The 15,373-nt window shown below is 46.6% G+C and overlaps 1 protein-coding gene across 3 annotated transcripts in view; it reads right to left on the minus strand.

The window, feature by feature from the left end:
• LOC134329449 (complement C3-like) overlaps positions 1-15,373 on the minus strand; it is a 30,823-nt gene continuing 15,450 nt past the window's right edge. The window contains exons 24-40 of one of the 3 annotated variants that reach the window (XM_063010721.1): positions 13,919-13,994; positions 13,657-13,816; positions 13,468-13,563; positions 12,890-13,040; positions 12,207-12,370; positions 11,866-12,024; positions 11,703-11,762; positions 11,045-11,135; positions 10,913-10,952; positions 10,708-10,798; positions 10,243-10,332; positions 10,044-10,149; positions 9,075-9,167; positions 1,264-1,344; positions 938-1,021; positions 384-519; positions 1-286 (exon numbers count right to left, since the gene is read on the minus strand). In XM_063010721.1, coding sequence (XP_062866791.1) covers positions 145-286; positions 384-519; positions 938-1,021; positions 1,264-1,344; positions 9,075-9,167; positions 10,044-10,149; positions 10,243-10,332; positions 10,708-10,798; positions 10,913-10,952; positions 11,045-11,135; positions 11,703-11,762; positions 11,866-12,024; positions 12,207-12,370; positions 12,890-13,040; positions 13,468-13,563; positions 13,657-13,816; positions 13,919-13,994 — 1,820 coding nt within the window. In that variant the 3' untranslated portion in view covers positions 1-144. Of the gene's footprint in view, positions 287-383; positions 520-937; positions 1,022-1,263; positions 1,345-1,477; positions 1,542-9,074; positions 9,168-10,043; positions 10,150-10,242; positions 10,333-10,707; positions 10,799-10,909; positions 10,953-11,044; positions 11,152-11,702; positions 11,763-11,865; positions 12,025-12,206; positions 12,371-12,889; positions 13,041-13,467; positions 13,564-13,656; positions 13,817-13,918; positions 13,995-15,373 lie in introns of those variants that run through there. The other 2 variants (XR_010014877.1, XM_063010723.1) reach the window with 2 other exon arrangements.

A 15,373-nucleotide genomic window follows, 5' to 3' on the forward strand; every position in this document is an offset into this window, starting at 1 on the left:
GACGGTGGTTTAGTTGATTTATTACTTTCTTTTATATTAATTTTATATCTGAAAGCTCTTACATTTCAAAAGGAAGCTTCTTGGTGATCAGTGAACGACAATAAAAAAAACAACAACAATAATAAAGACGTAAATCCACAGAGTTTATGTGGTGCATCCAAAGTAGGTGAGAGTGTAAGCCAGCGAAATGATTCCCACGTATCTGTCTTTGTACTCCGGGGTTTGACCCTCCTCCCCGGTGGGCCAGTATTCGATCCAGGTCTGCTCGCCCAGGATGTACTGCAACCTGAGAACATCAGAATAAACGTTGACGTCAGCGGCAAGCGAACTGACGCCACGTAGACACGGCGGAGAGCGGGAAGAAACAACAACACGTCACTTACTTTCTGTCGACCATCGGCAGGTCGTCGCTCCTTCCCATGATGAGGTAGGTCTTTCCTTCCTCGAATCCGAAAGACTCGATGCAGTTGGGGTTACCTATGAAGCGCCGCTCCTGACCGCACACGTTAGCATCGGAACCTGGAGGAAGCAGACGTTAGGAAGCGATAGTATGCGGCCACTACTTATCCACCGAGAGCTAACGCCCGCACAGGAGGGAGCCGGGGAAGGATGGAAGTGGTGACTCCATTTTGAAGCCAATGGTTCTGTAATGGGAGAGCCAACACGACCATCAAGGTGGTCCCACAGACACTCAAGTCTTTGGAATTAGGGGGCCATCAGGGGGCCATTGGGGGGGTAGTACTTGGAAGTCTCTGTCGTGGGACATTTCTAGCCTCGCTGGAAGATCCCATCCGCCCCAGGAATGACGATCAGCATACCCTTGGCCAAGAGTGCCTTCCACACCTTATTTACCCACCGAGCCATTACCATTGTCTCACCAACCATGACCTCCTCTATTAGGAAGGAAACTTGTGATGTGAAGAGCAAACCATCGTACCTTTCCTCAGGACCTCCAGGATCTTCATGTAATAGAAGCTGGTGTCTGCCATGTGGTTCATACTCGTCACTCGCACTTTATACACTGCATCAAAAACAATAAAGACTTTTAATTAAAATTCTATTGCTAATGCTATTTTTAACATTCAAAGAAATAAACACAATGGCATTGCAAGTGGGCACGATACTGTAATTTGTGCCCATCTACACGGCACTTCTGCATTGTTAAAATAGCTGCATTTCCTCTGGAACCGTCAAATGATTATTAGTGTTCACGTAACTGTCCTCTGAGGTACGCGGTCCCAAAACATCATCCTTAGCGCTTACCGTAATCCATCCCAGCCTCGCAAGCTTTCGTCTCTCGCTCGTTGTCCTTGATTCTATTTTTCTTCTGGTAGCTGCAGTTTTCTGTAAGAGGAGATGTCGAGTCATTTTTAAAAACAATGAACCTCAAAGAAAGATTGGAAGGGATTTGTATATTCTATATTTCTCCCTCTACAGTGCAGAATATCATTAAACCATTCAAGGAATCGGGCTTAACCTGAACGCTCGTGATGTTCCATCCCTCAGACGACGCCGCATCAAGAACCTCCACTCAACACTAGCTGATATAACCACATGGGTGAGGGATTAGTTTATCAAACCTTTATCAAGCTCTACAATACAGAGTTACTGCACAAATCATACTTAACACTTTACTGTGCAAAAAAGAAGCCTTATGTTAACCACGTCCAGAAGCGGTGTTGACTTCTCCGGGCTCTAAGGCATCTAGGATGGACCATCACACAGTGGAAACGTGTAATGTGGTCAGATAAATCAGCATCCAGGAACCATCCAGACTGTTATCAGCGACAAGTCCAAAAGCCAGGGTCTGTCATGGTATGGGGGTGTGTCAGTACCAGGGTGTGTCATGGTATGGGGGTGTGTCAGTACCAGGGTCTGTCATGGTATGGGGTGTGTCAGTACCAGGGTGTGTCATGGTATGGGGGCGTGTCAGTACCAGGGTGTGTCATGGTATGGGAGTGTGTCAGTACCAGGGTCTGTCATGGTATGGGGGTGTGTCAGTACCAGGGTGTATCATGGTATGGGGTGTGTCAGTACCAGGGTGTATCATGGTATGGGGGCGTGTCAGTACCAGGGTCTGTCATGGTATGGGGGTGTGTCAGTACCAGGGTCTGTCATGGTATGGGGTGTGTCAGTACCAGGGTGTGTCATGGTATGGGGGCGTGTCAGTACCAGGGTGTGTCATGGTATGGGAGTGTGTCAGTACCAGGGTCTGTCATGGTATGGGGGTGTGTCAGTACCAGGGTGTATCATGGTATGGGGTGTGTCAGTACCAGGGTGTATCATGGTATGGGGGTGTGTCAGTACCAGGGTGTATCATGGTATGGGGGTGTGTCAGTACCAGGGTGTGTCATGGTATGGGGGTGTGTCAGTACCAGGGTGTGTCATGGTATGGGGGTGTGTCAGTACCAGGGTGTGTCATGGTATGGGGGTGTGTCAGTACCAGGGTCTGTCATGGTATAGGGTGTGTCAGTACCAGGGTGTGTCATGGTAGGAGGGTGTGTCAGTACCAGGGTGTGTCATGGTATGGGGGTGTGTCAGTACCAGGGTCTGTCATGGTATGGGGGTGTGTCAGTACCAGGGTCTGTCATGGTATGGGGGTGTGTCAGTACCAGGGTGTGTCATGGTATGAGGGTGTGTCAGTACCAGGGTCTGTCATGGTATGGGGTGTGTCAGTACCAGGGTCTGTCATGGTATGAGGGTGTGTCAGTACCAGGGTGTGTCATGGTATGAGGGTGTGTCAGTACCAGGGTCTGTCATGGTATGAGGGTGTGTCAGTACCAGGGTGTGTCATGGTATGGGGGGGGTGTCAGTACCAGGGTGTGTCATGGTATGGGGTGTGTCAGTACCAGGGTCTGTCATGGTATAGGGTGTGTCAGTACCAGGGTCTGTCATGGTATGAGGGTGTGTCAGTACCAGGGTGTGTAATGGGATGAGGGTGTGTCAGTACCAGGGTCTGTCATGGTATGGGGTGTGTCAGTACCAGGGTCTGTCATGGTATGAGGGTGTGTCAGTACCAGGGTCTGTCATGGTATGAGGGTGTGTCACTACCAGGGTCTGTCATGGTATGAGGGTGTGTCAGTACCAGGGTGTGTCATGGTATGAGGGTGTGTCAGTACCAGGGTCTGTCATGGTATGGGGTGTGTCAGTACCAGGGTCTGTCATGGTATGAGGGTGTGTCAGTACCAGGGTCTGTCATGGTATGAGGGTGTGTCAGTACCAGGGTCTGTCATGGTATGAGGGTGTGTCAGTACCAGGGTCTGTCATGGTATGGGGTGTGTCAGTACCAGGGTCTGTCATGGTATGGGGTGTGTCAGTACCAGGGTCTGTCATGGTATGAGGGTGTGTCAGTACCAGGGTCTGTCATGGTATGGGGTGTGTCAGTACCAGGGTGTATCATGGTATGGGGGTGTGTCAGTACCAGGGTCTGTCATGGTATAGGGTGTGTCAGTACCAGGGTCTGTCATGGTATGGGGTGTGTCAGTACCAGGGTGTATCATGGTATGGGGGTGTGTCAGTACCAGGGTCTGTCATGGTATGGGGGTGTGTCAGTACCAGGGTGTATCATGGTATGGGGGTGTGTCAGTACTAGGGTCTGTCATGGTATGGGGTGTGTCAGTACCAGGGTCTGTCATGGTATGAGGGTGTGTCAGTACCAGGGTGTATCATGGTATGGGGGTGTGTCAGTACCAGGGTCTGTCATGGTATGGGGGTGTGTCAGTACCAGGGTCTGTCATGGTATGGGGGTGTGTCAGTACCAGGGTCTGTCATGGTATGGGGTGTGTCAGTACCAGGGTGTATCATGGTATGGGGGTGTGTCAGTACCAGGGTCTGTCATGGTATAGGGTGTGTCAGTACCAGGGTCTGTCATGGTATGGGGTGTGTCAGTACCAGGGTGTATCATGGTATGGGGGTGTGTCAGTACCAGGGTCTGTCATGGTATGAGGGTGTGTCAGTACCAGGGTCTGTCATGGTATGGGGTGTGTCAGTACCAGGGTGTATCATGGTATGGGGGTGTGTCAGTACCAGGGTCTGTCATGGTATAGGGTGTGTCAGTACCAGGGTCTGTCATGGTATGGGGGGTGTCAGTACCAGGGTCTGTCATGGTATAGGGTGTGTCAGTACCAGGGTCTGTCATGGTATGGGGTGTGTCAGTACCAGGGTGTATCATGGTATGGGGGTGTGTCAGTACCAGGGTCTGTCATGGTATGGGGGTGTGTCAGTACCAGGGTCTGTCATGGTATGGGGGTGTGTCAGTAGTAATTGTAGTAATTTATTATTTTTTAAGTTCAGTGGTACCTCGGTATACGTCCTTAATCCGTTCCAGATCCTTGGACTTATACCAAACAGGACGTGTACCAAACGAATTCTTCCCATTAGAAATAAAGGGAAAATGATTAATCCGTTCCCATGAAAAAAAATCCTATTGTTATTGGCATATTATACGTTGATGGGGTTGTATAAAATAATGTATAAAACGGATAGTTCCAGTCCTAAAATCTGATTGGCTGAGCTGCGTTCAAAGCCGCTGTTAAATCACCGATATAAGCGCACCTGTCACCACCTCACATCAATCCATATTAATACGCCACTGAAAAGAAAAAGTACAAACTTGGTTGAACACTATTATAAGTCATGTACTATACATGGAAATGTCCAGATTAATATAAACAGTAATCCTGATCATTAAGCGGGTGTTTCGTCCAAGAAATAGTGTAATAGTTTGCGAATGTTGCTTAGCAATACGGCACACCGTTAACGCGCGTGGCTTTGTCTCGCGAGAGGTAAACAAGAGTAGCGTGCGGTGTCGTGACTCATTTTGACCCGTACAAGTTCTAGCACGCGAGTCGTATTCCAAACAAAGGTCGTATACCAAGTAAAATTCTTCGCGTCCAAACAGGACAATAATTCCTGAATCTGCCTGTAGTTAAGAGCATTAGTTTTAATAAAATTAACACAGGACACAACGATTTTCATAATGAAATTCCATTTAACTGCTGTGCAACATTTAACTGGCTGCGGTCAGTCATCTCTCTATTGATACGCACAATCACTCCTCTCGCAGAACCCACCATGCTTGGAGCGCCACCCATTGAAGAACAAATACATCATCGAATGATTGCTAGGACATGTACACGGACTGCTACATGAACACTACAGGCTTCATAAAAACATACAGAGGCGTGGTCTTTTGGGGTTTTTGTATCTGTTGGTCCTGGATTTTGTAAAGTTGCTTTGAGACAATGTACAGTGTATCACAAAAGTGAGTACACCCCTCACATTTCTGCAAATATTTCATTATATCTTTTCATGGGACAACACTATAGACATGAAACTTGGATATAACTTAGAGTAGTCAGTGTACAGCTTGTATAGCAGTGTAGATTTACTGTCTTCTGAAAATAACTCAACACACAGCCATTAATGTCTAAATAGCTGGCAACATAAGTGAGTACACCCCACAGTGAACATGTCCAAATTGTGCCCAAATGTGTCGTTGTCCCTCCCTGGTGTCATGTGTCAAGGTCCCAGGTGTAAATGGGGAGCAGGGCTGTTAAATTTGGTGTTTTGGGTACAATTCTCTCATACTGGCCACTGGATATTCAACATGGCACCTCATGGCAAAGAACTCTCTGAGGATGTGAGAAATAGAATTGTTGCTCTCCACAAAGATGGCCTGGGCTATAAGAAGATTGCTAACACCCTGAAACTGAGCTACAGCATGGTGGCCAAGGTCATACAGCGGTTTTCCAGGACAGGTTCCACTCGGAACAGGCTTCGCCAGGGTCGACCAAAGAAGTTGAGTCCACGTGTTCGGCGTCATATCCAGAGGTTGGCTTTAAAAAATAGACACGAGTGCTGCCAGCATTGCTGCAGAGGTTGAAGACGTGGGAGGTCAGCCTGTCAGTGCTCAGACCATACGCCGCACACTGCATCAACTCGGTCTGCATGGTCGTCATCCCAGAAGGAAGCTGACGCACAAGAAAGCCCGCAAACAGTTTGCTGAAGACAAGCAGTCCAAGAACATGGATTACTGGAATGCCCTGTGGTCTGACGAGACCAAGATAAACTTGTTTGGCTCAGATGGTGTCCAGCATGTGTGGCAGCGCCCTGGTGAGAAGTACCAAGACAACTGTATCTTGCCTACAGTCAAGCATGGTGGTGGTAGCATCATGGTCTTGGGCTGCATGAGTGTTGCTGGCACTGGTGAGCTGCGGTTCATTGAGGGAAACATGAATTCCAACATGTACTGTGACATTCTGAAACAGAGCATGATCCCCTCCCTTCGAAAACTGGGCCTCATGGCAGTTTTCCAACAGGATAACGACCCCAAACACAACCTCCAAGATGACAACTGCCTTGCTGAGGAAGCTGAAGGTAAAGGTGATAGACTAAACCCAATTGAGCACCTGTGGCGCATCCTCAAGTGGAAGGTGGAGGAGTTCAAGGTGTCTAACATCCACCAGCTCCGTGATGTCATCATGGAGGAGTGGAAGAGGATTCCAGTAGCAACCTGTGCAGCTCTGGTGAATTCCATGCCCAGGAGGGTTAAGGCAGTGCTGGATAATAATGGTGGTCACACAAAATATTGACACTTTGGGCACAATTTGGACATGTTCACTGTGGGGTGTACTCACTTATGTTGCCAGCCATTTAGACATTAATGGCTGTGTGTTGAGTTATTTTCAGAAGACAGTAAATCTACACTGCTATACAAGTTGTACACTGACTACTCTAAGTTATATCCAAGTTTCATGTCTATAGTGTTGTCCCATGAAAAGATATAATGAAATATTTGCAGAAATGTGAGGGGTGTACTCACTTTTGTGATACACTGTATATTGTAAAAAGCGCTATATAAATAAAGTTGACTTGACTTGACTTGACATTGGATCGCTGCCGTATAATCTACGGAGACTCCAGGTGGCCGATTTTTGTTTCCTCTGTTATTTTCTTCCGCTATAATACTGTGAGTTTAAAGATGAACAGGGGCCAGACAACATGTATTGCTACTGTGGTTAAAGGGGGCGGTCAAATGAAAGCATCGGGCCGTATACGGCCCGCGGGCCGTAGTTTGATGACCCCTGCTATAGAGTTACAGCGTGGGTTGTTTACTGAATGGTAGCAACTGGCATAATGACACTCGTGGCTTTGTCTCGTGAGAGGTAAACAAGAGTAGCGCGCGGTGTCGTGACTAATTTTGACCCGTACAAGTTCTAGCACGCGAGTCGTATTCCAAACAAAGGTCGTATACCAAGCTAAATTTTTCGCGTCCAAACAGGACGTATACCAAGCAAAATTTTTTGCGTCCAAACAGGACGTATACCAAGTTGGACTCATACCAAAGCAGACGTATACCGAGGTTCCACTGTATATAATTATTTTAGTTATAGATTCAGATTCACTGATTCCGACTCCATAACGTGATCGTATCTTTTATTTCTTTGTTTGTTTTTACACATTTTTCAACCAAATTAGCTCTTTTTTATGTTCACAATGTGTCTCTGCATGTTTCTAATTAATGCTTCATTAAAAATGACACCAGTTATAAAATGTTACGGAGTCATTTTGTAGTTAATTAAAGAAAATAAGATAAGATAAGATTCTTTTATTGATCCCCATGTGGAAAATTCAAGTGTTACAGCAGCTCCAGCAGCTCCAGTACAGTGTAAGTACTGTACAGTAAATAGAGTAAATAAAAGTAGAATAAAATAGAAAATAAGGAAAAAATTTGCTATGCAATGCAATTACTATTATACATCAGTATATTAATTACTACAATATAATACGAACACTATATATTCTAATATATACATATGTGTAAATAATGAAACAGAGTCCAGTGCTGGGCAAAAGGGTAGAAGGGGGATCTTGAGTTATTGAATGGGGGGGGGGGGGGGGGGGGTTGCTCATTAGTGTGAGGACAGCCTGTGTATTTTGCTATTGTTATGCAGTCTGATGGCAGTTGGCACAATAGAACGTCTGAAGCGCTCTGTCTTGCTTTTTGGTGGAATTAGTCTATGACTGAAAGAACTACCCAGCTGCCATAGTTAGAGGGTGAGAAGGATTATTCAGGATGGCCCTGATTTTGTCCTTTGTTATTTTCTCACATACCACCTCCAGACTGTCCAGCTGTAGACCCACAACAGAACCGGCTTTCCTGACCAGCTTATTTAGTTTGTTGGCATCTCCAGCCTTGATGCCACCACCCCAGCACACCACAGCAAAAAAGAGGGCCCTGGCAACCACAGACTGATAAAAAGCTTTCAGCAGTCTGTTGCACACATTGAAAGACCTCAGCCTTCTCAGAAAACAGTCTACTCTGTCCTTTCCTATAGATGGCATCAGTGTTATGTGTCCAGTCCAGTTTGTTGTTTATATGTACCCCAAGGTACTTGTAGGAGTCCACCTTCTCTACTTCCTTTCCCTGTATGAAAACAGGGGCAGGGGTGTTTCTGTTCCTCTGGTAATCTACCACAATCTCTTTAGTCTTGCTGATGTTGAGCTTCAGGTGATTTTCACTGCACCATGTAGTGAAGCTCTCGATCAGTCCTCTGTACTTCTCCTCCATGATGTGGTATCGGGGTGCAGGTGCATCTCCAGCAGCTTCTCACTCAGTAGGCAGGGCTGGATGGTATTGAAGGCACTAGAGAAGTCAAAGAACATAATTCTCACAGTGCTTCCCTGCTTGTCCAAGTGAGAGAGGGCCTTTTGTGTCATATAGATGATGGCATCATCCACCCCGATGCGTGGCAGGTATGCAAACTGCAGTGGGTTTAGGAAATCTGTCAGCTGAGACCTCCAGTCTCTCAAAAGTCTTCATGACGTGTGATGTCAGAGCCACAGGTCTGTAGTCATTAAGATTGCTGAGGTTGATTCTTTTTTTGGCACCGGAATGATGCAGCAGGTCTTCCACAGACCTACCTACCTACCAGACAAATCCTACCACAGGTTCGCACACTAAACTCTTTTTGACCGTCCCCCAGTCAGTCCAGCTTGGACCCCGGTGACACCATGTTCTGCCCACACTTAAGTTTTAATCCATCATATTACAAGTGTTATTGTGTACCAACCTTCAGCGCACTGGCACAAGCCCTCCTGGTCAGCACACAGTCTGCTCAGGGCTCCATCTATCTTCTCTGGATGGTAATACTTCACACATCGTTCTGTGAAGGACAAAACAGAAGAATCGGTAAGTGTAAGCTGACAAGAACTCACTTTTTGTGAGTTATATTAATATGAAAGCCTTTTAACATCAGTATAAGTGTAACGCAACGTTCCCATGCCCAGAACAGATCTAAGGTCCATGATGTGTCTGGCTGAAGCCTAGGATCTTCCCTCTGTTCTTTAGGCATGATACATGGAACGTAGGATTCATCTGCATAGACTATAGACGAAGGTTGCGGTCTACAGGAGACCAGATTAACCCTTCTAAGGACCTTGAAAGGTTCCACGTATCTGGGACCCAATTTCTTAGACTTCAGTTGAAGAGGAAGGTCCTTGAGTAGATTACCAAACTTGGTGCCTTGGGTCCCACATGCTTCTAAGAGGCAGTGGTCACCTAAAGAGTGTTATTAGACCATCCGCCAAAGCCCTGTAGGAACATGACATGCCAACAAAGGCAGGTGTTTGGACCAGGATGTGAAGCTGGAATCCAGACCCCTAAGTGCCAGTAGAAGGCTTTCCAAACTTGGCTCATTAACTGGGTTCCATGATTCAAAGACAGATGGCACTTAGGAGTCTGGAATTCACCTTCCCACCTTTGGAGGGAGCAATGGTCCACCACCACCACCAAGGTAAACAGAACTGTCCTGAGAAAGTGGCAATCCCATAATAAAATCATAGAATACATGCGACCAAGGACTGGATGGTATAGGAAGGGGATGCAGTAGGAACACAGGTGTTCTGGGGTCCCCCAGTGTACCCCTGCAGGTACATGACACATGGTGGAGAATGAGGGCAATCTGTTTCACACTGCGGTGCTCTTCACATCCAATACTGTTCATTAGGTAACATCTCTCGCCTGGTGTATAGTCCCTCACCTGGAGAGTAGTACTCGTAGAGAGAGACCGCGACCGGTTGAAGATAACTGACTTTAGTTTCTCTGGTCATGCTGAAAACGATCCGTTCTTGCATTTTATGACTGACCTGAGAGCAGAGCAAATCAGTTTGAACACAAATTCACTGACATTTCCATTAACATTTGGGACGAACGTGGAAAGAACTTGTGACCTCATTTACCTTATCTAAATAAAGGATGAGGGAGCCTTTTTCTGAAAGCTGCTTGTCCATCTCAAGCTTCTGAACATATTTGTCCTTGCCGGTGGTAAGCTAAAGCAAAAAATAAGAACTGTGTACTTAAACGTATGTAGAAACCAACACCTGGTACTTAATGGAGTCCATGCTGTCTCGTATCCTAACATGGTTTCCCTTTGGAGAGAAACAGCTCCAATATACAGCAGCTCCCCCACTATATTACACTATACCAATTACTTTGGACTTCTCGTAGCAGATGATAAGAATGTAACACTTGGGGTTTGTTGGTCTGGAACCACTAAGAGAAACCCGCCGAGGAAAACTGGACCCAAGGTCCAAAGACTAAGAGAAGGGAAAAGCCCTGGGTGGGACACATGGCCGTGGCCAGCAAGTGTGTGTAAATAATGTACGATTTTAAATTGCTAAAACATTCGTTGGGTGCGTCCTTACAAGTTTGAGGTCCTCTTTATCTACCACAAATCCTGTCAGCAAACCAATGTCCAGAATAGACATAGTGGCGTCCCTTCGTTCCTTTTTGTACCTGCGTAGATAAGTGAAGCTCTATTTGTTAATATCTTACCGTCACCCGTGATAGGGCACTAATTTTGGACTTGATTACAATATAGGAGTGTATGTATACTTGTATTATACTTACACAAAATCGATGGTCACCAAGTACTTTTCTTTCTCTTTGTCTGTTGAAGGAAACAGAAATGTTACAAGAGGAACGATGACGGCGTGCCAAAAAAAGAGGAGCAGAATTCATTTTCCAAGGTTCGAGTCTTACCTGAAGGTTGTTTCTCCATCCTAACAGAGAGGTCAAAGGCTTTGCAGTCTCCTGGGTTGTCCAGAGGTCTGACATAGTAGAGCGTCACCACCTAAATGTTGACAGACCTTTGAGATAAGGTTGGTATAAAGACAGAGGTGGGTTCAGAAAGCGGTGGACCGGGTAGCTGGTTGGCTGGCGCTCTCTCTAGTCAGCTGTACTCAGACGAGACTCTCTAGTCTCAGCACAGTTGACTCCCTGATTCCTTCCCTTCTCTGGAGCAGACCTACAGAGCGCCCAGGTGGCGCTGCGGGACATTCCGCTAGGACACCAGCGCTGAGATTCTGGACACCTCGGTTACCGTGCAGTGCATGCAGCAGACAAAACTTCCCATCAAGTCTGCAGAGTAGGATAAACTGGCCATAAAGTGCACAGGGTATTTAAACCCTGAGCAAGGACCCTGGTTAGCAGCCCCAGGCGCCTGTGCAGAAGTCCTCGGATGCAATCGTGATCCCTGCCAGAGGAAGACTAATTGGCTACGCTAAATCGGGAGAAAAATTTCTCGATTGCACCCACTGGTACAGATTTGGTTCTCCGCCTTTACCACGGTTCTTCTTATGGTCTTGGATGGGGGTTAATATTACTGACTGCAACTCCAATAACGTTACCGGATACTTACCTTGATAAATCCCACGCCGGTTCCCTGAGCGGTAAGGTTAAAGTCATCCGTGAGCAAAACCTGTGAAGGTCCAAGCACAGAACATCAACAGGTTTAACCGCTGATCGTGCCGGATAAATCCGATCGATATGGAAGGAAAGAGTCAGGACTGGCGTTCACCTACCTTCTTCGAGCGAGTAAGGTGCATGTTGCTCCTGGTGATGCTCCATTTGTTGGGTTTGCTCCATTTACTCACGAACAACTCTATGTTCAATTCCACATTCTGAAATGATCTCACTTGCTTATAGTACTCAGCCACAGCTTGGAAGACCATGATGGTTGCCTAATCCAAACAAAACCACCAGAGGGAGAAAACATAAAAACGCTTTGCTGAATTTTAGCTTTTATGTTGTGTGCCTCAAGCAGGTGTACCCAGGCACCGTTGGCCTGATAAGCTACAGCTTTAATAAACTCTGGTAGTCTCAGATGTGATTCTTATATTCATATTCTCTTGGAATTACTTACCTGGGTGGTACCGGAGCCCCCGTAGTGAGTACTTTGCCTGTTAAGCCACTTCACAGCCTTTCCTGCACCTTCGAAATCTTTCGCCTTCACCAGCGCCAGGAGGGCATAGGCTGTAGCCTCCAGGGAGAAGTGAGGCTGTCCAGAAACTCTCCAGAAAGTACCGTCTGCTCGGGAGATGGAAAAAAGAAGTTCTAGACAGCTGCTGAAAATACAGAAACCCTGGACAGGGTGCCAATCCATTGAAGGGCAACACACCTTAGCTTATGTTTGGAAGGTGGAAAGACACAGAATACAGACATTGATTAGTGGCCAGGTCCCCAGCACCCGGATTGCCATGCAGCACCCACACGGTGACTCCTATCTATTTGACATTTTGCCCCCCAGGGACATAAGCCTATGCTGTCCCCAGCAAATGTCAAAAAATTCAGGTGGCTATGTGCACGCCCCACTAGAGCTCAACCCATAGCACAACAGAGCATCAGCGGTCAGAGGACCATAATGGCATAGCAGGTAGGCATGATTCTGCAACCTGTGCACACTGACGCAAATTGTCCCTGTTTGTGAGCTGCCTCGTAATGAGTTGGCACCACGTCTGGGGTGTATTTCTGCTCTTCACTGATGCTGGACCCACTGCCAGTCCAACCAGGACTTATAAATAAAGATGATGTCAATGATTCACTGACCTTCAGAAGAATGCCGCATCAGGAGGTCTCTGTTGAACTTGCCCGCATTGGCCATGGCATAAGAAGTCATGGCAACGGTGTACGGATTGGTCAGAGTAGGAAGTGTCCTTTCCAAATAGTCAGTAGCCTTTTTCATACTTCCGGGAAGACTCTGAATAAAATAATACAAAGAAAAATGGATCAGTGATGCCACTGTGCCTGTATTCTGGGGGAGAGCATCATTTTTGGCAGTCTGGGTTCTAACTCAAATACACAGTGATGTCATTTGTCCATGGATCGCTGCTTCCCCCAGTCGAAGAAAGTGCAGGTCGACTCATAACCTGAAATAATGACCTACATCTTCCAGGTGCCACCCTTGAGCTCAGTGTTCTAAAAAAAGCCACAGGTAGCTCAGAGTGGCGCAATCATCCTTGACATTCTCGTGGACTGAGTAGCTGGTTTGCTGGGTTTGATTGCAGTCTAGCTTAGCGCTCACCCTCCTTAGTTTTAGTTAGTGTTTTGGTTTACCTGGCAGAGTCGACTCACTAACCAATTGACTTTGCTGTACCCGCGTATCCTTCATTTTTTTCTTTACTTACAGAAACTGACTTCTCACAGAGGCTGCTCCCTTCCTGCATGGCTATGAGGACAAAAGCCGTCAGAGATGCGTCAGCGTCCTTACCCCGCACGTCACCCTGAAATCACACACACAAACACACACACCGAATGACAAAATGTTTACCGAAATGGCATGTTTAGGACTTAAAAACAAGCCGATTTCAACTTACGACCATCTCGCCCTGGATCACCGGGGCGCTGTCTTTAAACATGCCGTCCGACATTTGCCCATTCAGAATCAGCCACTTAAGGGCGCTGCAGAGAACGCCATTTTGTACGGAAATGATGTCACTGGCCAACGCAAAGACTTTAGCCACGTACGCCGTCAACCTTCCACACAGAGAGAAAAATAAACAGCAGAACGATTAACGAGTCGACTAAAATATATGCAGGAATGTAAGAATCTCCCAGAATCTGCGTTGTCCGGCTTACCACGTGCTGCTGGGGTGGTGAATCCACGCGCCATAGGATCCGTCCGGCTTACGGTAAGCCAGCTCTTGATCATAACCTAGGACAGGAAGCAGAAGTGAGGTGGTATGCACAGACAGGTCATGCAAGGTAATGCGCTATATGGACCACAGTATGTGGACGCCCCTCCTACAACCCCAATTCCAATGAAGTTGGGACGTTGTGTAAAACATAAATAAAAACAGAATACGATGATTTGCAAACATTTTTCAACCCATATTCAATTGAATCCACTACAGAGACAAGATATTTCATGTTCAAACGGATAAACTTTTTAGTTTTTTTGCAAATATTCACTCATTTTGAATTTGATACCTGCAACATGTTCCAAAGAAGTTGGGACAGGGGCAACAAAAGACTGGGAAAGTTGAGGAATGCTCAAAAAACACCTGTTTGGAACATTCCACAGGTGAACAGGTTAATTGGAAACAGGTAAATGTCATGATTGGGTATAAAGGGAGCGTCCCCGAAAGGCTCAGTCGTTCACAAGCAAGGATGGGGCAAGGTTCACCACTTTGTGAACGACTGCGTGAGCAAATAGTCCAACAGTTTAAGAACAACGTTTCTCAACGTGCAATTGCAAGGAATTTAGGGATTTCATCATCTACAGCCCATAATATCATCAAAAGATTCAGAGAATCTGGAGAAATCTGTGCAAGTAAGCGGCAAACCCGAAAACCAGCATTGAATGCCCGTGACCTTCGATCCCTCAGGCGGTACTGCATTAAAAACCCACATCATTCAGTAACGGATATTACCACATGGGCTCAGGAACACTTCAGAAAACCATCGTCAGTGAACACAGTTCGTCGCTCCATCTACAAGTGCAAGTTAAAACTCTACCATGCAAAGCCAAAGCCATATATCAACAACACCCAGAAACGCCGCCGGCTTCTCTGGGCCCGAGCTCATCTGAGATGGACCGACGCAAAATGAAAAAGTGTCCTGTGGTCTGACGAGTCTACATTTCAAATTGTTTTTGGATATCATGGACATCGTGTCCTCCAGGCCTAAGAGGAAAAGGACTGTCCGGATTGTTATCAGTGCTAAGTTCAAAAGCCAGCATCTCTGATGGTATTGGGGGGGGGGGGGGTACGTACAGGTTTTGGAGCAACATATGCTGCCATCCAAGCAAAGTCTTTTTCAGAAACATTCCTGCTTATTTCACCAAGACGATGCCAAGCCACCTTCTGCACGTGTTACAACAGCGTGGCTTCGTAGTAAAAGAGTGCGGGTACTAGACCGGGCCTGCCTGCAGTCCAGACCTGTCTCCCATTGAAAATGTGTGGCGCATTATGAAGCGCGAAATACGACGACGGAGACCCCGGACTGTTGAGCAACTGAATTTGTACATCAAGCAAGAATGAGAAAGAATTTCATCTACAAAGCTTCAACAATTAGTGTCCTCAGTTCCCAAAC

This window comes from Trichomycterus rosablanca, chromosome 15, assembly GCF_030014385.1.
Source record: "Trichomycterus rosablanca isolate fTriRos1 chromosome 15, fTriRos1.hap1, whole genome shotgun sequence".
Taxonomy (NCBI): Eukaryota; Metazoa; Chordata; class Actinopteri; order Siluriformes; family Trichomycteridae; genus Trichomycterus; species Trichomycterus rosablanca.